The sequence below is a fragment of the Schistocerca americana genome, chromosome 1 (genome assembly GCF_021461395.2).
Source record: "Schistocerca americana isolate TAMUIC-IGC-003095 chromosome 1, iqSchAmer2.1, whole genome shotgun sequence".
Classification (NCBI taxonomy): domain Eukaryota; kingdom Metazoa; phylum Arthropoda; class Insecta; order Orthoptera; family Acrididae; genus Schistocerca; species Schistocerca americana.
The window spans coordinates 752558706-752582288 of record NC_060119.1 but is presented as its reverse complement, the minus strand read 5'-3'; the positions used below and the strand labels follow the sequence as shown (position 1 = coordinate 752582288).

Sequence of the window (23583 nt, the reverse complement as noted above, 5' to 3'; positions counted from 1 at the left end):
GAACGTACGGCAGGGTCTTAGGAAACCAAATACTATGCGAAATTGTAAAACGGAAACAAATACTATTTTCAACACAAACTTCATTATTTTTAAATGGACACCCTCTATTATTTTGTATTCAATCAATAACATGAAAAATCACAAAAATAATGGCATTGGTTGCATCGCAATATGTCGATTACATCCTGAGAAATTGCGAAGCGAAGTTGACACTTGAAATAAATGAAGGCACAGCTAGCACACATCCTGTGACTCAAGCGGGCACCTCACGCTGCCAGTAATCGTGATGTGATTGACATACTATGTCAGTGGAGCATTAATGTATGGTGTGGTATTGTATGACAACACATTGGCGCGTATTTCATTGGTGGCACACCTACAGGGGGATAGTTTAGCCCCTTATTGAGCTGTACCTTACGTGAACCGGTCCACCTCTTATAATGTGTCAAATAATGCAGTATCAGAATGAAGAATGTCCTGCACATAATGTTTACTGTTGCAAAATGACAACTAGAGGTACAGTTAGTGGTAACACAATTTGTTTCCCATTTCTAAACCCATAAGTTCTGAAATATGTGGCATGTAAAGGATAGCAATAGCGTCACAGTTCCTGACGTAATGTATCACATGTAGTACTGTGCTCAGAGCAGGGGTTGCCTGCAATGGCACCTGTATCCTGCCGTAAACATACCAATAACCCATGGCACACTCTACCTTCAGTGTAGAAGTGTCTCCTAATGTCTGCTGAACTGCTCTCATACTGTAACATAGTTCACATACATTGCCACATTAAAACCTGTTTTCTTGTGGCTTGTTACATTTGCTGTCATCTAGTCTATATGCCATCCTTCAGTAATGAAGAAAAACTAGATATTATTTTAATGTATGGTGAATGTCACAGAAATGCAATGCAGCTGTGACACTGTATGCTGAACGCTACCCAGATCAGTGTTGTCCATCACGTTGAACCACTGGCAACATCTGCAAGACATTCACAGAAACAGGAAGTTGGGCTCCCACAAAACGTTGACGTACAACACCAGTGACTGGCAATGGAAATGAAATTGCTGTTCTGGCTGCTGTAGCACAGAATCCTCAGGTGGGTGTACGAGAAATAGCACAAGGTCTAGGAATAAGTCACAGTAGTGTTCAGAATCTTGCATCTGCATCGGTTTCATCTGTTCCATATCTCACTGCAAGAAGAACTGTACAGGAATGACTTTGAATTGCGCATTGCCTTCTGTCATTTTGCACTTCAGCAGTTGCAAGGTAATCCAGTATTCCTAAGCAACAAGTTGTTTATGGATGAGGCTTCATTTACAAATCATGGTAATGTGAATGTGCAGAACATGCACTACTGGTCCGAGCAAAATCCCCACTGGATTCGCCAAGTTGGTCATCAACAACAGGGGAGTGTCAATGTTTGGTGCAGTATCATTGCTAACTGTACTGCAGGTCCATATTTTTTTTCCCCATAGAACACTGAATGGACAGCGATATGTATTATTTCTTCAACACACACTAGCATTCCTCGTGGAGGATCTAGGATTGGAAACTCTTCTATCAATGTGGTTCCAACATAATGGATGTCCCACACACAATGCAAAAGTTGCCATAGATGTTCTAGATGTGACTTTTCCAAATAGGTGGATGGGGCTGGGAGGTACTGTGCGATGGCCAGCACTGCCTCACGACTTGACCCAATGACAGTTGAAGGTATGCAACATCGTATTACTGCACTGTGTGCGGTAATATCTGTAGAAACTCTACAATCTGTGTAACACACTCTTGTTACCCATCTGTAAACGTGTATTGATGCGAACGGAGGGGCACTTCGAACAAATGTTGACATGACACAGTTTCACTGGTCAAGATGAGGGTGTATTTTCTACGCTGGATGTAAGGAACAACAATATAGTCTATGAGGGTGACAAGACACTAGTAAACATGTTTAGCAAAGTGAATTCAAGTGTGTTATCTCTAATTGTAGCTCTAGTTTTCATTTCGCTAGAATAAACATACATTTACAATTTGAAAAACGTAACTTTACATTGGACATGTTACTTGTATATTTTTGTGGAGTGCGCGAGCCCGACACAGGCGGCATGAGATGCATGCTTGAGTCTCAGGACGTGCACTAGCTGTGCGCTTCATTTATTTCAAGCGTCAACTTCGCTTCGCAATTCCTCAGGATGTAATTGACGTATTGCAATGCAACCAACACCATTCTGTTCGTGATTTTTCATGCTATTGACGGCACACAAAATTATAGGGGGTGTCCATTTAAAAATACACAAGTTTGTGTTGAAAACAGTATTTGCTTACATTTTAAATGTACATTCATGCTGGTGAAAACCGTTTTTGGGTATCTATTGTTGTTCCAGTGATATTTGAGGTGGCAGAGTTAGGTGAGACAGCCCGTATATTCCTTAATAGTGACTAGTTTTGAAAGAGTCCATTCATTTTCGAACAATTTACTACGTCAAAAAGGACATCCTTAATGAAAACTATGAAACACTGAATTACATGGAAGTTTTCATGCACTCTGTGTATAGAGATCACAGAAGTTCATAACAATGGTCTTGACAAAGCTGTGTCTTCCTCATGTGACTGTATAATAATCCAGTGTAATATAAAAAGTTTTGACCAACTCTTACAATACACATACGAAATGTCTGTGCTTGGCACAAATTACTTCCACACACAAGTTCAACTTAGCAAATGTGGTTGAGTGTACTTGGAAGGCACAGTCAGTGTTCAAAATGTGTTTGTGCACGCTGTCATCACCCGCATATCTCCGCTTATTTCAAACAGTGCATCTCATCTCAGTGTGTGTGGCTCCTGATTTCGCAATTACATTTGCATAAAAACATTAAAAGTCTAACTTATCTAAAACTTTCAAAATTACTCAGATCTTTATAAAAAGTGGTTGCAATATTACATATCTGATTAAAGATTATAACTGTGTCCAAAACACTACTGTACCGGTGACAGCATCAGGTGCTGCTGCAACAGCAAAATTTACAATTTTATTTTAAAACCTCCTAAATCATTTCAAATTTCATAAAAACATTATATATTTGGTTAAAATACTGAGAACTTTATACTGTACTGACAACAGCTGCAAGTGTTGCCACAAATACTTGCAGCCTGTAGATCGCTAGGTCATTGCACTATAACTGTCAGCTTACTGCAGTACTAATCATACTGCTTGAAAAAACACCAGGTACTCAAATGCAGATTGCTCATTCGTTAAATTCCACAACTCCTTTACATTCCATTTACTTATCTCCCATTCCTCTTGTGCATCCTATTTGATCCCCTTAGGTGCTATGTGTAGTATTTTCATAGTATTTCCAATATTACATACTGAAAGTTCCAAACTGTAATCTGCACATACCAGATGCACCATAGTTTCTATTCTTTGTTTCAGTTTTATTTCTAAGCCTAAATCTCCATTGGTCTGCTGTCCAAAACACTACTACTACTATTTAGGGGAAGTGAGCACAAACCTTTCAGTAATATGGTCATAATACTTCAGCACAATAAGCTTTTTATCGATGTGTGGATCCTTGTTGTGTCTGTATTTTTTGAGCCTTTGTGATTACACCTCTCTTAAAGCTATATGCTGTTGGCACTTGTTTCAGAATACATAACTCTCATTGTATTTCTGCTTCATCAAAGGTGAGCTTCTGTAGTCAAGCCCCTGCAGCAAAAAAATATGACCTTTTATTCTGTGGCAGATGGTTGAAGTTCTCACCAATTGTTTCATCCAATGTGTTGGTTTACAATAAAACATATTTCAATTTTTTTCTGCCCTTGCTATTGTCAAGTCCAAGAAATTATTCTTCCTACCTGTCTCCTTTTCTAGAGAGCATTTAAAGTATGGTGCTGCTGGTTAAAAGTCATGTACAGAGTGTACAGATGCTACTCACTTCCCTTTATTATAACAAAATGCCTGTCAAGTACACTCAACCACATTTGCTAAAGTGACCTTGTTTATGGAAGTCAAACGTGCCAGCAACACACAGTTTGAATGTATATTGTAATAACAGAAGAAAACTTTTATGTATTATGCTGCAAATATTTTACAATCACACGATAAAAGAGATGCAGCTATGTCACAGCTGTTGTAATGAACCTCTCTGTTTTATATATGCAAGAGGCTTAAGAACTTTTATATATTTTAACATTTGTATTTATATTTTTCACTAATGGTGTACTTTTTGATGCAGGATATGGTTAAAAAATGGACTCGTTCGAAAATAGTCAACAGTAAGGGATGGGTGTGCGACTGTGCAAGGAAATAATAAATAATGAAATATACTTGCTGGTTCTTAATGCCAAAGCAATGGTGGAATTACAGAAAATTTAAAAAAATTGTGATAGTGACAGTGCTACTTAGGTACCCAAGCAAGCTGTTTCATTGTCTTCATATGTCACTTTAGCACATTGGGGTAATTATTTGGTAATTGGCACAAAATTTTTATATAAATGAAAACTGACCAACAAAACACACCAATGCTGAGGAGAGATCTTTGCCCTTACGAATACAGAACAGGATGATGCTCAGACATATTAAATTCAGAAGTAGTAGTTGTAGGAGGAAATAGTTTTGTGGATATGCAAGCAAGAAGAAATGCGACAAACTAAAATGAGTATTTGAGGAAAGAAACGCGAGATGGGAAGAGGAATAGAATCTCATACATTTTTTGCTTTAAAGTATCTGCTTACTATTTTGTATACCTTCCTATGACAATGAGTTAAAGCTGAGCTCATAAATGTGTTGAATCAACACATCTTGATTGCAATGAAGAATTGTGACAAGCGTCTGTATGCACACTGATAGAACAAGTCAGTTGGTAAGTTAAGAGCATTTAAGTGGAAATGGGGAATGAAAGGATTTGATAACATTTCAATTAGGGATACATTGCACAATACTTCAGTCTCATTGATGGCTGCACTATGGGAACGCCAAAAAACTGTCCATTACCAACATATGAATAACTGTACAGCAGCTAACTTCCAACACAGCAGTGGTAAAGTTATCAATGGATCCTGGTAAAAGGTACAAATTCATGTGTGCACGATACTTTACTGTTGACAAATTGCACATTATCTTTGATACCCCATCAGCGAAAGTAACTTGCCTTATGCATTGAACATGTCTAGCAGATGACTGATAGCTGGGATAAATATCTTGATTTAAGGTATCATTATGATTCAGGAAAGGGTACATTACTGTTATTGTCTATCCAAACCAATGAGATAAAATATGCATGGCAGTCACTCACTAGGTAACTGTAAAGAGTTTTTGGTCTGTGGCACATTAACACTACGTGATATCCATGAGAACATGGCATTGGTACATAAGGAGATGCCAATACAATGCTATTGTTCCTGTCCTAAAGGATTTGTTCCATATGATCAATCAAAGTTTATTCTGACAAGTGGTCAATAAATAAACGGTATCTTGACAATAATATGTGACACTAAGAACTGAGAGACTGTTGAGATGGTAAACATCTGTCGCATATTTAATTTCATGAATAAATTTTTGCATATGAAGAAGCTGTGTCAAAGATGGATATCATATTTCTAGACTATAGAGACTAGAAAAAAAATACTTGAGGGTGCACATTTCAAAATGGTATATGGAAACCAAAACATTTGGAAACATTATAAGTGTAAGTGTAGTGTGGATCCAGCATACATTCCACAGAAAACTACAAATATAGACCTCAAAATAGTAACCTGGAAAAAGGTGGAAGGGAAACAAAAATAGTGAAAATCATTTTCCCATTGGGAAAAATGATTAGCACCTTTTTTACCTGTATGGTATCATTATTACCACTTTGAAAACTAAGATATAGTGACTGTTCATTAATACACGAGTCAGTGAGCTGGTAGCATATTGATAGGAAGCAGAGACAGCCAAAATTGGTGTAATGTAGAATATTCTTGCACACATATAATACATCCGCTCAGATATTGACTGTTGCGATGATTAAAGAGTGCGACTTTGCATCTACAGTTCCCACTGTTGTGGCGTAACAAGCTTGCTACGCCACACTGGGAAGGGAGCCGAAAGAAAGGCACGCGTACACACACGCCGACTGGCGTCAAGTCTGGAACAGGATAACTATTGAATGGTAGCAAGAAAAGTACGTAGCTGCTTTATACTTAACTTTTAATCTTTGTTGGTTTACACGTTCTTCCTGAGACATTTATACGATAACTCTCAAACTAGGTAAGGCTAATGGCGCCTTGCTAGGTCGTAGCCATGGGCTTAGCAGAAAGCTATTCTAACTGTCTCTCGGCAAATGAGAGGAAGGCTTCGTCCGTATTGTCGCTAGCAATGTCGTCCGTACAACTGGGGCGAGTGCTATCCCGTATCTCCAGACCTGCCATGTGGTGGCGCTAGGTCTGCGATCACACAGTGGCGACACGCGGGTCCGACATGTACTAAATGGACCGCGGGCGATTTAAGCTACCACCTAGCAAGTGTGGTGTCTGGCGGTGACACCACACCCACAATTTTGGTCTCATGTAGTAGGATGTCCTAACCTTAAAAAAATGCTTGGAGGGAAAAAATTTCACTGAATGAAGAGGATATCTGTGCTACAACTGAGACTGTCTAGTGTTGGAATATAATTCCCTTTTTGAGGGAATTAAAAAAAATGGAATCTCACTTAATCAAATTTACAAAGATCACTCAAGATCACTTTTTTGCAAAATAAATAAGTAAATAATGGTATTTCTCAACAAAATAATGTAATTTACTATGTTTTAAGCATTTTTGACAGTTTCTCCCTGTACGTAAGTACAATAAAAAATATATATAGGCATACACCAACAAGAAGTTATAGAAAAGTGAAAAAATCAATTCTGAGAGCATATTGTACTTATCATTAATAAATAATAATCTGAAAAGGATAGACTGCTACTCACCACACACAGGGGGTGTTGAGTCTCAGACATGCACAATGGAAAACAGTGCTAAAATGTTTAAGCTTCCAGACAAAGTGTTTCTTCTGAAGTAGAAAAACACACACACACACACACACACACACACACACACACACACACACACACACACACGTCCACTGTCTCTGGGCACTGAGGTGCACACTTAAGTGGGGAGGATGAGTAGTACAGTAGTAGTGGTGGACAAAAATGCTAGTGCTACCTGTTGGAGCATGCAGGGACATGGTGGGAACAGGGTAGGACTGCCAAGTGCAACATCGGGAGGCTGTGTGTGTGTGTGTGTGTGTGTGTGTGTGTGTGTGTGTGTGTAGGAGAGAAGTAGAGATGGGGAAAGGACTTTGTGTGTAGTACTGGAGTGGGAACAGGAAGGGGATAGGGTAGACACACACCGTCAGGTGGCTTGCGGAGTATGGATGTAGATGTAGACTTCCAAAGGTTTAAGCCAGGGAAATTACAGGGCCAAAGGATATGTTGTAGGAGAGTTTCACTCGTGCAATTCAGAAAATCTGGTGTTGATAGGAAGAATACAGAGAGCATGGGCTGTGAAGCAGCCATTAAAGTGAAGTGCATAATGTTGAGCAGACGGTTCAGCAACTCGGTCATCGAGTTCTCTTTCAGCCACGGACAGGCAGTGGCCATTTATGTAGACAGCTTGTCAGGTGGCATAACCATGTGGACAGGTGGATCTGCCTTTAAAGGTGTAGGAGATATCTGTGACAGGTCTCAGTAGATGGTAGTGGAAGCATTTATGTGACAGATCTCTTATCTGGATCTGTTGCAGGGATATGAGCCATGACGCAAGGGGTTGGGAGCAGGGATGGAGTAGGGACAGACAAGAATTTGGTGGGCAACAGAATACCACTGTGGGGGGAGTGTGGAGAATAGTGGGCTGAATAGTTGTAATTTCAGGGCATAAGAACAGGTAGTCAAAACACAGGCAGGGAATGCAATTCAGTTGCTCCAGTCCCTTGAGACTGAGCCATGAGAGGAATGCTCCTTTGTGGCTGGACAGTGGGTGTGTGGGAGGTGTTAGGTGACTGAAGAAAGATTTATTTCCGGACAAGGTTGGAAGGGTAATTTTGGTCTGTGACAGCTTCTGTGAGACATCTGGCATATTTTGAGAATGACTGTTCATCACTACAAACGCAACATCCATCGGTAAGTAGGCTGTATGAAAGGGACTTTGGTGTGGAATGGGTGGTAGCTGTTAAAGTGGAGGTATTGTTGATGGTTGGTAGGTTTGATGTAGACAGAGGTGCCGATGAAGCCACACTTGAAGTGGAGGTCAACATCGAGGAAGGTGGCTTGTTGGATTGAGGAGCACCAGGTGAAGCAAATGAGGGAGAGGCAAAGACATGATTATTTCACTATTTTTCATATTATTCACAACAAAATTAACTTAGTAGTCTGTCAAAACCTTTTGTTATTACACTACATAATTGTTATTGTTACATGAGCCTAACTGTAAATGACCAGCAACCAGTTATATTTCAATAAAAATTAATTAAATAATCTTTAAAGTGACTTGTTCCATGGTATTATGATACATCATGGAAATGATAGATTAAATGAAGCAGCTAAAGCAACAATTCATGTGAAGTAACTAGTAACTTCCGAATCACAATAGGTAATATTTTATGAGAATGCAGACCAGAAAATGTATAAAAATGCTTACTTCTTTGTTTCACGGAAAAGTCTAACACTGTCTTTCACCACTGCTGTTGTATCAGAGAGCTCCACTACGGTCTCACTTGTGTTTTTATCTTCCAGAATTCCTTTATCAACAGTACTCTTCAGGATCTCACGGAGTTCTGTAACTGACAGATCGGTCTGGAACTCAATTTTTTGTTTTGTCTCTCCAGTTTCACCCTCTATAGGAAAAAACAATGCTGCTAGAACAAATAAAATTAGGTTATTATTGATGCTGCATGTTGTCATAAAAATGTACATTAACTGAACTGCATACTCACTTGATTTCCCAATTTTACACTCCTCCCCAGGTTCAGCACAATGGCTAGGATAATTTATTTTAGCAGGCCCTCCTAATTCGCATTCTGCACCTATTTCCACTTCAGAACTTGGAAGAAAACTTGTCTCCTTTGAAATTTCCAGTGGCTTACACTCTGTCTTCTCAGTCACTTCTTCATCATGTGCTGTTAATTCCTTGGCATCCAAATTTTGCTCATTATCACTCAGTTCAAAATCAGAGATATCTATGGCCTCTAACTCCTTAAGACAGTCATCCAACTCTGTGACATCAATCTCACTCTCTTCAGAGTCCATATTGAATTGACGTAACACTTCGTTCTTGAACTGAAATTGAAAAAGATGAAAAAATGTTTACCATAAATTAAAAAGATATCAGATTAAATACAAATGTGTCACTAAATCAGTGAGTCACAGAGAATGTAGATCCTGCACCTTGTGTTTCTCTTAATATGTGGGTTTGAGTAATTTTTCTATCCATTCAGTACCCGTACATTTTTCATTTACTTTTTGTACTATCTATTTCTACTTACAAAAATATGGTTTCAAGGTTCAAAAAGTTAGACATGCACCATCTGTTTCAAATTTTGTCTGGCAATCCTACTTCAGTAGGCCATGTATTAACTACTACTGGTAAGTGTTGTTCTTACACATGGTACTACAAACATTTTCACCAATAAATGGACTTGTAGTAAGGCGGTTACATACAATTCGTGACAATTAGCAGAACAACAAGGATTTGACGTACTGCTCATAGCCTGAAAACTGTAAAAAGAACCCCCATATTGGATAAGTTTTGGGAAGGGAATCAGCTGTCAACAAGTTATTTGATATCTCATCTCTCACATTCAAAATTTTAAGGAAAATAGATTAGAAAGATGAACTATGATTTACGAAAGAGCTCTCCAGAACATTAGAACAGCATGTACATGGTCGCTAACAAAATTTGCTTGTAAAAAATTACAGCCATTCATAATAATGTAATGTAAACAACAAAGAAATCATTAGAAAACTGTTCTGTGAAAATGCTGTCCAAATGAAAGAAAGTCAAACATTAAGATTGGTATTTGATGTGCAATTACTGGGACAATTTTCTTTTGGCTATCCAGCATTAGCTTATTTAGCTGTCTACCACGTGGTAAACCAAACTCATATTCTTTTGATTAATTACACTTTTGGCTGTCACAAAGGAATCAAATCATTTAGCTATTAGCCCGCTGGTGGTGATCCAGACGAAACAGACACACTTGATGAAGTAAATAAACTTTACTTCTTTTCACTGAAACTTTAATTTTGCTTCTGACTCTTGACCTATACTATACGTAGTTGTGGCAATTTCTGTGGAAGTTCGTGCCAAACTGGAGACTGTACAACTAGTATTAGGAACTACATATAGTTTAAAGTCCAGAGCTTGAATTGAGGAAGATTTCGAGTGCAATTCGCCAGCTATGGGGCATTAAAGATAGTTCTTGCCATAGTGGTTATTTTAACTCTGTCTCTAGGATGAAAGTGAGGATGGTGACTGTTTGGAATGTGTAGCAGTGCTAACAGTGAACAAGTCCAGGTCGTGGGCACATGAGCCATCATGTAACTATGCAATACATCATGGGAAGAGATCATGGAACATTTCAGTCAATTTAGGGATGGATGAACTCAACTGACTGGATAAGCTGAGCACAATAAGGTCAAGGGCAGAATTTAGCAAAGAAAGATTAATGAATGCAAGAACTTTGAAATGAAGCTTGAGTAGGAAAATCGACAAGGATTACTGGTTTAGTACAGTGGACAAAAATATGGAAATACGAAGAACATAATACATTACAATGCCTAATAAGATGTAGGAAAACACGTCGGCACTCAAAACAGCTTCCAGTTATCTCGGAATGGGTAAGTACACAGTTTCTGTATGGTTTTCAAGGGAATTTTATACTGCTCTTCCTCCAAAATAGTGAGAACATTGTATCATGGGATGGACCTCATCAGCCAAAATGGTCACATAATCCTTGGCAGTAATGAAAACTTGTGGAGAAAACGCAGGGTCCATGCAATACCACAATATGGCTACCCACACCATCACTGCAACCTGTCATGTTTTTCACTCTTTGGACATAAAATCTTCTACTGCTCCATAATCCAGGTTTTATGGCTTCACCACCATGTTTTCCAGTCATGGGCATTTTCATCACTGATGAGCAGTTTCTGGATTCCAGTCTGCCCTGAAATTCCCTGGTTATGGAGATCCCTTGATGTTTTCTAGGTGCTGACAGGGTCTGCTAGTGGAACATTCAGTTCTGCAGGGACTTCTGCTCAGTTCTGAGGGGACTTTTACAGCTGTCGTACTCTATTTTTTTGTCACAATCCTCTGCAATGACCATCTTTCACAATCGTGTAACACACACTTTTGACTGCATTGTGACTTTGCAGATGTTACTTTTACACTTTCTCTGCATGTGGTATAAATCTTTGATATAGTGTCTCTTGAAACATTTTAGCTCCCACATTTATGGAAGCACTAACAATTTGTCCACATTTGAACTCACTTAGCTCTGACATAATTTACTCAACTATACAGAACACTCTTCTGACCATGACTGACACTTGCAACATACTGAGGACACTGCTGAGGTGCCACTTGTGCCCAGAAACATCATCACAAGCAGCAGGCTTGATTAGCATCTGCATTTATGTACAAGCTTGCATTTCTCACAGTGATGGTAATTTTTTTCAAATCCCTGTATATACTTAATGGTGTAATAGGTTACAAAGAGGGGAAGTCACATTTTGAGAAAGTAACACACACACAACAGTATGCTTAATTACAGATATGGCAAGGCTGCTTGATAGTTTTCACTCTGGAGCTGAATTTAACGTTCTTGGGATGCAGTGGTTATCATTATGTCAGGGTTTCCCTAACATGGTAGGGTCCACTCAATGTGGACAATAATGGTTTCAGCTAGCAGCAGCAGTTTCACATTGACTGAACATGCCTTCTCAACAATCTGATACAGTACAGTACACTTCTTGATTTTCTTGTTTGCCCATTTTGACGTACATGGGTTATTTAAGAATATCCATTGGCCTACATATTATTTACTGTGGCATTGCTCTCTTTTTCACTAAAGCTTGTTAGCTGTCTAAGTGTTTAGTATTAACTTTTTCTCCACGGCTTCAGTTCAACTTTAAGCTCTTTATGAACGTGTTATTGCCAGATACATCTGCACCTAGAAGGGAGCTTTTCCAGTTTGTACAATGAGGATCTGCCGTGGGATTTCTATTCATGCTCAACATCATCCAGGGAGAATCCTGAATTTTTGCGAACATTTGACTTGCATGCAACTACCATTTGGTACAAGTTCATTCCAATGTTTACTATGGTTATTTAAACACTGACTTAGCATGCTTCTAACATCCTATGATCAAACTATACATGACATAGACACAGTCAGACATTATACAGAAATCACCTGATGGGTTGATACCGGTTGCAGTCAGCTTATGGAATAAATATCTCTCTTTTTTATTTTAAATTATTGTTTTCAGTCTAATGTACTGTGTGAGATTACACAGAATAATATATGAAAGGAAGTAAAATGTCATTCCACAGGCAAAGCTATTTAAAAAATATCATAAAATCTGCAATCACATTTTTGCAGAGGAAACTATTGAATTGCAGACTGAAGCTAATAAGTGACATCGTTAAAGGGTACATGCGAATGGTGGTCTGTTTAAGAATTCATATTCACGTATACATGTCCCAATTTACGGACAATGGTCTCTTGAAAATATGCGAGGCATTTTCTTAAATATTAATTTCAATACTGCATATTTCTCTTAAGATTTTTATTCACTCTTTTTACGTCATAATCAATACTGGTAATAGTTTTCTCACTGATGAGATATGAAAGAAAGTTTTAATCATTACAATTAAAATGAAACACTTTTAAAGCAGACAACCATTACAAGCTATGAAGAGAACTTTTTCATCTGTATGTTTCAACACAGAACCTTTGAAATCAGAAGTAAACTAAAGCAAGACAATGTACCACCAATATTTAATTTTCTGTAGTATTAGCACCTACGAAAAAACTCAAACTGCAGTGAAAAAGTGTCATCTTCATCAGATGATGACAGATACCAGTATGGATGATACACACATACATTAATATAATTGTGTAGAAAATTATTTTGCACATGTTTCAATCGATTGAAAATACAGTATACTTCCACCTGAAACTACAGTTACATTTTGTTTAGATTGTATAAAAGTCCACAAGAAGCACCATGATTAGTACTGTTACTAAGACCTCCTCCATCAAACTGTGCAGTCTATTGCAACTAAAGCACAGCAGCTTCAAGTGGAATTACAGTTTTTGAATAAAATGGTGATATACATTACAGACCACTTGTGTAGAGGCAATTGAAACACAGCATACAGTGCTACCATCATATGAATGTATAAAGATGCTACTATAAACTACGTTGAAGGGGTGGGATCAGATACTTCTGTCAAAAGTGGCAAGTATTTCAAACATAGAGCAGACCTGACCACAATTTATGTGGGCAAATGATTTAAATTGACAGCCTCTAAACTAACAAAGCTAGACCTCCATATGAAGTTTATCATTCTGTGAGTTTAGTATCACTATTAAACCATGTACTTACAAATATTGACAGGGAAAATTGTTAACTGATTTATAAGAGCTCTTGGCTTTCCGGTAATTAGACGTACTGTCAGATAATACAGCAAAAATAGGCTTGGCGAAACCACAAAACTGCAGGTCTACCAAGAGATTTTCTTGGAATATAAAATACATGTACTTTTCTACTGCACTGGCAAATTAAACCTCAGATGAAGTGTATAGGGAAAACAATGTAGATGCTAAGTTCTCTAAACTCTGCATGTTGTTTAAATTAATTTTTGAAGACATTTCCAAACTTAGCCACTTCAACGGCAGCAGCAAACGAAAATAGATGGATAACTTCAGGTATTAGAAAATCCTCTCAGACACTACAAAAACAGCTACAGTAATGCACAGGCATAAAAAATACACAATGGAGGGTCCTGCTTGCTGCAAAAATTCATTCAATGACAAAAATAATATTTAATGCAAAAAGTAAAAGCAAAGTACTATGGCATGCAAAGCATGAACAGGAAAAGACAAACACAAGTGTAACAACAGAATAATAGAAAATCCACAGGAAATGGCAAAATTTGTACATCAATATTTCTCTGTTACTGAGGAGAAAATGCAATAAATTCTTTCTAAAACACAAGTAGCAACCACAATGAATTACACAGTAAGCACAATGCTGATGTTTCCCACAACAGGGCTTGAAGTCAAACAGACAACACAGAAAAAAAAAAAAAAAAAATTAAAACAAGATGTCAGTAGGCATAGAGGAGGATTCAGTCTCTGTTTTGAATGGGTGCGTAGACGGTATATGAGTTCAATTAACAAACAATATAAATGAGTCCTTCAGTTCAAGTGTTTTACCATGGTACCTAAAGAACACGAGTTGTTTTCCTACTAAACAAATATTGAAAACTTTAGGCCAGTTTTTCTGCAGAATCAATTATGAAAGGTAGACTAATTTAGCTGAGTTAGACAAACCACACTCCAAGAGAATAGAATAATGAATTACATGAATAGAACAAAACCTTTTTAACAAATCACAGGTTGGTTTCAGACGCCGATGGAGTACAATACCAGCTGTTACAAAGTTCACAAAAGCAGTGCTTCAAGTTCCTGAGAAGGATGACTGTGTTACAGATGTATTCTTAAATTTGTCCAAAGCTTTCGACACCACTGACCATAAAATACTACCAAACAAGCTACATGCACTAGGCGAAAGAGGAACAGCACGTGAGTTGTTCCAGTCTTAACTGGAAAACAGGGTGCAAATGATAGACATAGATAGGACATCTGCTGATGATAATCTTTAACGAAAGAATGTCAGGCTAGAAATATATTAACAAAGCTGTCACTTAGGGTAGTGTATTGGGTCAGTTTCTGTTCGTAATACATATCAATAACTTTCCAAACCACGTAAGACACAGAGAAAAATTTCTCTTTGCTGATGACAGCAACATCATAGTCATTGAGAAAACAAATGACACGCTAAAGGACGTTTACAATTGGGCAGTATGTAACAAATTAAGATTGAACATAAAGGAAACAAACTGTACACACTAAGTAAAACAACTATGTCGCATTAAGCATAGATGACACATTTACAGATTGTGCAACCAACACAAAGTTTTTAGGGATGAGTATTGACAGTAAGTTAAGACTGAATGAACATGCAAAAAGAATGTCATAGGCATGTTATGCTCTACAAATTCTATTATCAGTTTGTAACAGCCAATTTCTAGTGGTGACATATTATTCCTACATACACTAATTCTTAGCTAAGGGATTTTTTTGGGGGGACAGAAAGTGGAAGTAAGAATAATAACTAGAAGTAGCAGTCAGGCCCAATTTACATAACTGTTTTAAAAAAATCTGTGCACAAAGTATTTTGTCTAAACCCATATGGAGTGAGTACTGTCAGCAGTTAAGAATGCATGTGGCAGAAATACTGCATTGAGTAGTGTGATGTATGCTGAACAGAACAGTATGCATGACGCTAAACATAATTTCACAAGTGCATTTTACTACAGCTGTGGCTGACTTTGTAGAAGTTCAAGTAACGTAAATATATTATATAGTCTCATTTCTTCAGTGCACTGATACTTCTGAAGTAATATTGGTCAAATTCTCCGTTTATATGTACTTGGTGCCTGCAGCCATTGTATCAATATTTTGTTAATTGCGTTACTGTGCATTGGACTGCAGAAACATGTTTTATTCTTAAGGATAATGGTACATGTTTTATTTTATTGAGCTGAAACAGCACCAGTGATAGAGCTCCCTCATCTACGAAGGTGAGTCAAATGAAAACCTTAAATTTGTAGTAACAAATCGAAATTTCGCGCTTTTATCCTGTAAGTTGGTAAGTGTGCTACAAACAGAGTGCAGAATGGCCTGTAGGTGGCAGCATAGTGCAGATGCACACATGCCGTCGCAGTATCAATATAAAGATGGCCGCCCCACTTGCGACTTTCACCAGGGAAGAACAGCATTCTGTTATTCGGTTTTTGCACAGTGAAACCTACAGAAATTCATCGACGAATGAAGGTTCGTACGGTGCTGCATGTCTGTCACAGCAGCAAGTCTACATAATGGAGTAGGAAGTTTGCAAATGGTGTGACTTCAGTGGAAGATGCTCCTCGTCCAGATCAGGCACAACGAGTTGTGACTCCACAGAACATTGCAGCAGTGGAAGCCATAGTGAAGGAAAACTGCCAAGTAACACTGAAGGACATTGCAGCATGTTTACAGATTAGTCATGGGTCAGCACACCACATTGTGCATGATGTGCTCCAGTTTCACAAAGTGTTTGCAAAATGGGTGCCACGGCAGCTGACTCCTGAAATGAGAGAACGACGTGTTGATGCTTGTGAAGAACCTCTTCAACGCCTTGAACGAGAAGGTGATGGCTTCCTTGTAGAAATCGTTACTGTGAAAGAAACCTGGGTTCACTTCCACCAACCGGAAACGAAAAGAGCGAGCAAGGAATGGCGCCATTCCTCATCACCAAAACCAAAGAAATTTCGAACAGAACCATCAGCAGGGAAGGTTCTACAGACTCTCTTTTGGGACGGAAAATGCATCATTTTGGAGCATTACATGCCTAGAGGGACCACTGTCACCAGTACATCATACACAGATCTCCTAAAAAATCATCTTCGGCCTGCAATCAAACCAAAGTGACGTGGATTGCTGTCAGCAGGTGTCCTTTTGCAACATAACAATGCAAGGCCCCACACTGCCCGTACAACAGTTGCAACAATCACAGACCTGCATTTTGAGTGTCTTCCTCATCCACCATACTCACCAGACCTTGCCCCCAAGTGATTTCCATATGTTTGGACCACTCAAAGACGCAATGGGAGGAAAGAAGTTCTGTTCTGATGAAGAGGTATGCCACACGGTGCACGAGTGGTTGCGTGGATTAGCAATAGAATTTTTTTTCTAAAGGAATTTATGGACTTCGTAAGTGCTGGAGGACTTGCATTGAGCGCGGGGGAGATTATATTGAAAAGGGATACAGCTTTGTACCACTTCTGCACAATAAATAATATTTAAAAAAATATTTAAGGTTTTCATTTGACTCACTCTCATATTTCTTTGCTTACAACGATGTCTTCATGAATGTTACGGCAGAATTTTCCTCCTCCTCACTGTTGCTGTACATAGAAAATAAAAGGAACTGCAGGACCATAAAAGACAAACAATGGCTAATGGCTGAAAATAATGCCTACTGGTAGCCGTGGGACAAACGTGAGTGAGGGAAAGGACTGTACATATCTACATAGAACCTTGTATGTAAAATACTGGAGAGCCTATATGTTTATGTAAGATGTCTGATATCATGTTCGTCACCTATGCCATGCTCAGCTATGAAATCAGGATCTAAGTCATTTGATGGATAGAATAACACTCTTTCCTTATTGTGAACTAAGTTAAGTGCAAGAGAGGCATAGATTTTCTTATTTATAGCTTAAATAGGTGAACCACTGATTTTAATAACAGAAAAAAAAATCGCAGCATCAAGAAGGATTTGCATGACAAATCAAAGTTCGTAGGAATGTCCCTACATCTGAAAGATGATGTCTGTTCCAATTTTACGTCAGCCGCATAAGAGTGGCGCTAGTAGCATCACTATGAGAATGAAAATCAGCTTTGTTTAAATTAAATGTTGTAATGGTCATAAGAACTAGTTACATTTGAGATTGGACGTTGTAAGTTGATGTCAGTCAAGAATGCCTTTAAGACGACAAAGACGCCATTATCAACAGCTTACTGTGTTTGAATGAGGTTGTTTAACAGGGCTACGAGAAGCTGGATGTTCTTTCTTCAATATTGCAGAAAGACGTGGCAGGAATGCAACCACTGCACATGCTCACTGGTAGCAGTGATCACAGGAATGTACAGTCGCAAGTAGGCCATGCTGCGGACAGCCATGTTGCAGTACCATGACGGACGACTATCATGTTCAGCATATGGCTCTGGCGCACTGTAACTGCATCTGCAGCAGGAATCTGAGCAGCAGTTGGCACCACAGTGATACAACGAATTGTTACAAGTATGTTACCTCCAGGACAGCACCGAGACAGATGCCCTGTGGCGTGTATTCCACTGACCCCAAGCCACCGCCATTTACAACTTACAATAGTGTCAAGTGACAGCACATTTGCGGGCAGGATGGAGGTCTGTTGTGTTTTCTAATGAAAGCTGGTTCTGCCTTGGTGCCAGTGATGGCCATGTGTTGGTTAGGAGACGGCCAGTTGAGGGCATGTGACCAATCAGCCTGCATGCTACACACACTGGACCACGGCCTGGGGGGCCATTTCGTATGACAGCGGGAGCATTCTCATGGTTAGGTTGCCCCACGCATCCTGACTGCAAAACTGTACATCAGTCTGGTGATTCGAATTGTTGTACTGCCATTATGAACGGCATTATGGGGGTGATGGGGAGGGGGGTGTTTTCCAACTGGATAATGCTCAAGCACATACCGAGCTATAAACCAACATGCTCGTCAGAATATCAATATGTTGCCTCGACCTGCTCAATCACCATATCTGTCTCCAATCGAGCACATGTGGGAGGTCATTGAACGACTACTCCAGCGTCATCAAAAACAGCATTAACCGTCCCTTTATTAACCGACCACGTGCAATGGGCATGCAACTCCATCTCGCAAACTAACATCTCGCACTTGTACAACACAATGCATGAACGTTTTCATGCTTGCATTCAACATTCTGGCGGTTACACCTGTTATTAATGTGTCAGCATTTCATATTTTATTACTCTACATTAATAATTTTTTGGTGTTGCTGTTTTTTTCCGTCAGTATATATAAGCCGCGTCCACGTCGGCCGCGCCGCGCAAACCAAGGAACGAGGTTCGGCGCAGCGCAGCCGGTATGGACTTCAAACCGCACTGCGCTGCGCAGCAACGAACAAGTTCCGCGCTGTGTCGGTTCAGCAAGAGAAACGGTACGTTCGTGTGCGCTCTGCCTAGACGGCGTTTCCCATTTTTATTGACTCCCGCTCACACTGGAACACTGCTGCACACCTAGAAACACTGTACTCCATTCTGCAGAGTTTCGCCCTGTCTGCGCCGTTCTGTGCTACTCTGAGCCGCGCTTTTGTGCGGTGCGGCGCGTCCGTTGTGGAATCGGCTTTAGCATTTACACGCACAGCACTACTATTACCGTAATTTCACCAGAAATTCTCGCTATTGATGCCACAGTACTTTTACCTGGCAAACCGAACTGGAGACCTGCCAGAGTGTCAGCAGGTAGGGGAGGCAGCAACAGCGCACGCTACGGTGGGCTTACAAGTGGAGCACTGCCACGCACTACACATCTGTACCTGAATAGCCCGCATTTTAAGCAACCAATAAGAGTCCAGTCAACGAAGGAAAATTCGTGTAGCCGCAAATTTTGTACACTGGTAGGAGGGAACTTCGACATACTAAAAATCCTTTGCAGAGAGGTCTGAGCATGTAGACAGAGCGGCGTTTAAAGGCCCTTTTTATGTTTTTCTTGAATAACTCGAAAACAGTAGCGTCTAGGGGGAGGGTAGAAGCGCGAGGGAATGTATATGGGCTGGCCAGATTCTGTTCACGCATTTTCCTCCTTGTGTGTCTGCAAACTGAAGAACGAGCAGACAAGCCCCCCACTCCCCCCCCCCCCCCCCCCCCCCAAAGTCACGTAAAGTACCGACAGGGTGTTTCACAAAGTTATACCGAAACTTCTCAGTGCGCCTTATAACTCTGAAAGGGAGGTTGGGTTGCAAAAGGTGGAGTAGTTTTGATCCTCATGTATGTTGTATGTATTACCCCTCTCGTGAAAAATTAAAGTTTTAGTCTTTTCCACCTTGTGCGATATCCGTATCTTCCGAGACAGCACTTCTTCAGTTTTCCTCAGTAACTCGCTTGCTTCAAGTAAATTTTAAGCAAAAATATTGCAAGTGTTAATTTTAAGGAGCGTTAAATTTTCTACAAGTTTCAAAACATGTTGAAAAATTCAGAACAGCTACTAAGATACAAGCCTGTGAAAATGTGCAAAAACGCCAAGAAATCGCAGAAAGTTAGATACATCAATGGTTTCGCCTTAATAACTTTTCTCAGTGCAGTTTTTTGCATAATGCATAATAAGCAGTTTTTCAGAGGATTTAATTTCCTTCAAGATTCATGCAAAATATTTGCTAATTACTCCCTCTACATGTCGAAAAAATGTTGCATTAACAATTTTAGTGAAAGTGGACTCGAAACCGAAAACCGTATTCCTGAATGTGCTATTTTTTTCCACTGTGCATGTGATATGTACATGTAGTTCAACAGATTCGTGTAATTTCTAGGACTAAGTACTTTTGAAAAGAGAAACACATTTTCAACACTTTTACATATAACTATATTTCAGAAAAATACAGTTTAAAAACAGGTATTATTTATTTTCCATTGTTGACTCATTGTTGACATGACTTCCCCTTCTTTCCTTACTCCATCCAACTCCGGCACTCCCTCTTTTACAGGACAGTCCTTTGTGTTTTACATAGTTTTCATCATTTACGACTTAAATGCTTTGAGCACGCTTTGTGCTGTATTATAATAAGTGTTTGCACATTAGAAATGTCAGATTCACACCGGGCTGTGTGCTATATATGTAACCAAGTCTGAAGGAAGATGAAGCATCGTTAGTGAAAGAGAGAGGTATAAACGATAAACGGATTACGTGGGTCGAGAGCAAAGCGTAAACTTACAGCATATTCTGATTTTCTGAATAGTGTGAACGAAGTCCAGGTTCATTCTTCATACCAAATGTGATATAATAATGACAAGCAGATAGCAGCTTACCTTCGAAGAGAGGCTTTCCAATCTACACGTGTTCCGTCCCTTAGATCGTTGGGTGAACATATCTTCCGTTTCAAAGATTGCTTTCTCTGTGACAATCAAGTACCTACGGATTTTGAGGAGAAACAGAAAAAAAAAACTCTCTTTGGATAGTCGTACGCGAATGTTTTTGTGCGGAAAACTGTCCATAAAAGAATAAATTCTGAATACTGTCAGTGTACGAGGGGATAATGGACACAAGAAATACTTCAACGCATTTCCACTCTACGTGAAGGAACCGACTTGGTACCTACGAACATGAAAAGAGGACACCGCTGAGCAAGTAACACTGATGAAGCCATAGGATTCATTTTCATCTATTAGGAAAGGAATTTTGAAGACATGGTTTGGTTGAAGTGATGAATTGTACACATCAACCACATCTGAGTCAAAACAACAGAAACTGACGAATTACTTAAGCTAGGACAGTGTATGTCATTAAAATAAAATTGTAGTTTGCTGAAATATAATATGTAAAACTGTTGAAAATTTTTGTTTTTCTTTCAGAAATTCTTATTCCCCAGAAATTGCACGAATTTCACGAACTACATGTGTATATTGCATACATAATATCTTAAAGATATTATAATCAGGAATACTATTCTTGAATGAGGGTACTATTTTCAGTTCCGAGTCTACTGCTACTAAAATTGTTAATGCAAAATTTCTCGGCGTTTATAGGGCTACATACAAATATTTTGCACAACGTGGTCAACTTAATAGTCTCGTCGTCGGCTTTTCAATGAATGCCCAGCAGGATGAACTGTTTTGGGGTAAGGTACCAGACACCTCAAACCCATCACCTCTCAGTCCGTTCTCCGAAATCCATAACCGACGCCACACACTCTCCTTGTCAGAGTTTCTTTGCTAGCTTCCACTTCTGTACCACATAAACTATGAAATTCTAGCGAAGTTGCAGCTTCATCGTATTGCTCACAATATAAGAAACTGTTGTCGAATAACATTTATCCACATCGTCAATTCATATTTATTGTGTGCATTTCGCTGCTTATTCTTAGGAATGATTACTTCGCAGATCTTAGCATCGTGTCCCTCCCACCGTGATTTGCACACCAGTGACTTACCCAGCTTTAACACTTTGCTCGCACGTTTCGGCACTTTTCCCTCAGCACTGTTAGTGCTTCATTCTTATCATCGCCAATAACTTTAATTCTGTTAACGGCGAGCTAACTGGAGCGTGACTGTATGCCAGACACGTGACCAAATTACTTCCCGCTATTTCACGAAATACGGTTCGCTTTGTCGAGTAATACCTTATCTTCAGAGAATTCTCCTCTTTTTTTGCATTACTGTACATCATTTGCCTGAAATGGGGTAGAAAAATCTAAATCAGGATTGCCGGATAGAGCATTCGGTTGTTCCAATTGTACAATGTTCTGCGATTTACATACCTTTTTGCAATATGAAACATAGTTCAGGACTTCACCACTGCACACACTCTAGTAACTACTGGGACACAAACATGCTGCCATGTACCTGGCACCAACTTCAATCTGTTCGAAAAGCTGTCTCCAGGCTCGCAACCATTCAACAATGCGTCATTAGCATCTTCATGTCCTCCTTTCAATCCGCCTGAAAAACTTGAGTCAGAATTCTATAGATTTTGGCACATGATTTTCTTGTAAAATTACTACATTGTGATTATGTATTGTAATGTGACGGGGGTGTTGCACTCATAGTTGTCTCCTTTCATTATTAACAACTACTGAGTCTTCTTAGTAACTTTTAATCGTGTAGTATGCGTTACGTATGAATTATGTTTTAACTGCCTTTCCAAAGAGATGTATTTCAGTAATCTTTTTTAGCTCCTGTGGCAGTTTATAATACAATTTTATTCCCTGATGGAAAATGCTGTTTTGAGGTTTTGTTTGTTTTTCCTTGGTAAATGTAAGTCTAAATTGGCTCATGTTTCATGATAATTCATAGAACTGTTAGTGAAACGACCTTCAATTTAGCATTTCATAGTGTTTTAGTAAGTAATTATTTGCAGGTGTTCGGGCAAATGATGCACAAATACCCAATTTTCCTCTGTAACGAACGAATGGACTTCTGGCTGTCTGCACACTTGCTCACTGTCGACCTCGTTCCTCACGCTGCGTGCATTGTCTACAGACTGCACAATGTCCGACATTTTGCTTATGGTGCTTCCATCAATAGTAGGTAAGCAGTATATAGCCTTCCGACCTCAATGCCCAGCCCCTGCTGGCTCATGTGTGTGTCTTAGCGGGCTACTGCAATACGATGCCTTCTGCGCGCATGTGTGAAATTCCTTCCTACTGGCTTGAGACACAAACAGTTTTTACCTATACTAAACATCAGCTCGTTCGATCGGGCACAATATGCTATTCATTCCTTTAGTGCTGGCGTGTGAATATTCCAGGTCAACGTATTTTCTTCATAATCAGACTAAATTGAAACACCAAGCGTTAGGGAGACGGGACGAACATTTTGGGTCAAATAAACATTTGACTGCGACACTATGGGTAATACCTCGTAGATGCCATCCAAATAACGTCGCAGGTATGTAACCGAAGATAAGCTTTGTATTTCCTTTTACGGTGTTTCATTCTGCTCAGGTCTG

At 39.3% G+C, this 23583-nt stretch overlaps 1 protein-coding gene across 1 annotated transcript in view; it reads right to left on the bottom strand.

Annotated features, from left to right (window-relative positions):
• LOC124611132 overlaps positions 1 to 23583 on the bottom strand; it is a 236098-nt gene that overhangs the window by 116690 nt on the left and 95825 nt on the right. The window contains exons 2-3 of the mRNA XM_047140217.1: positions 8958 to 9300; positions 8663 to 8879 (exon numbers count right to left, since the gene is read on the bottom strand). Coding sequence (XP_046996173.1) covers positions 8663 to 8879; positions 8958 to 9270 — 530 coding nt within the window. The 5' untranslated portion in view covers positions 9271 to 9300. The remainder of the gene's footprint in view (positions 1 to 8662; positions 8880 to 8957; positions 9301 to 23583) is intronic.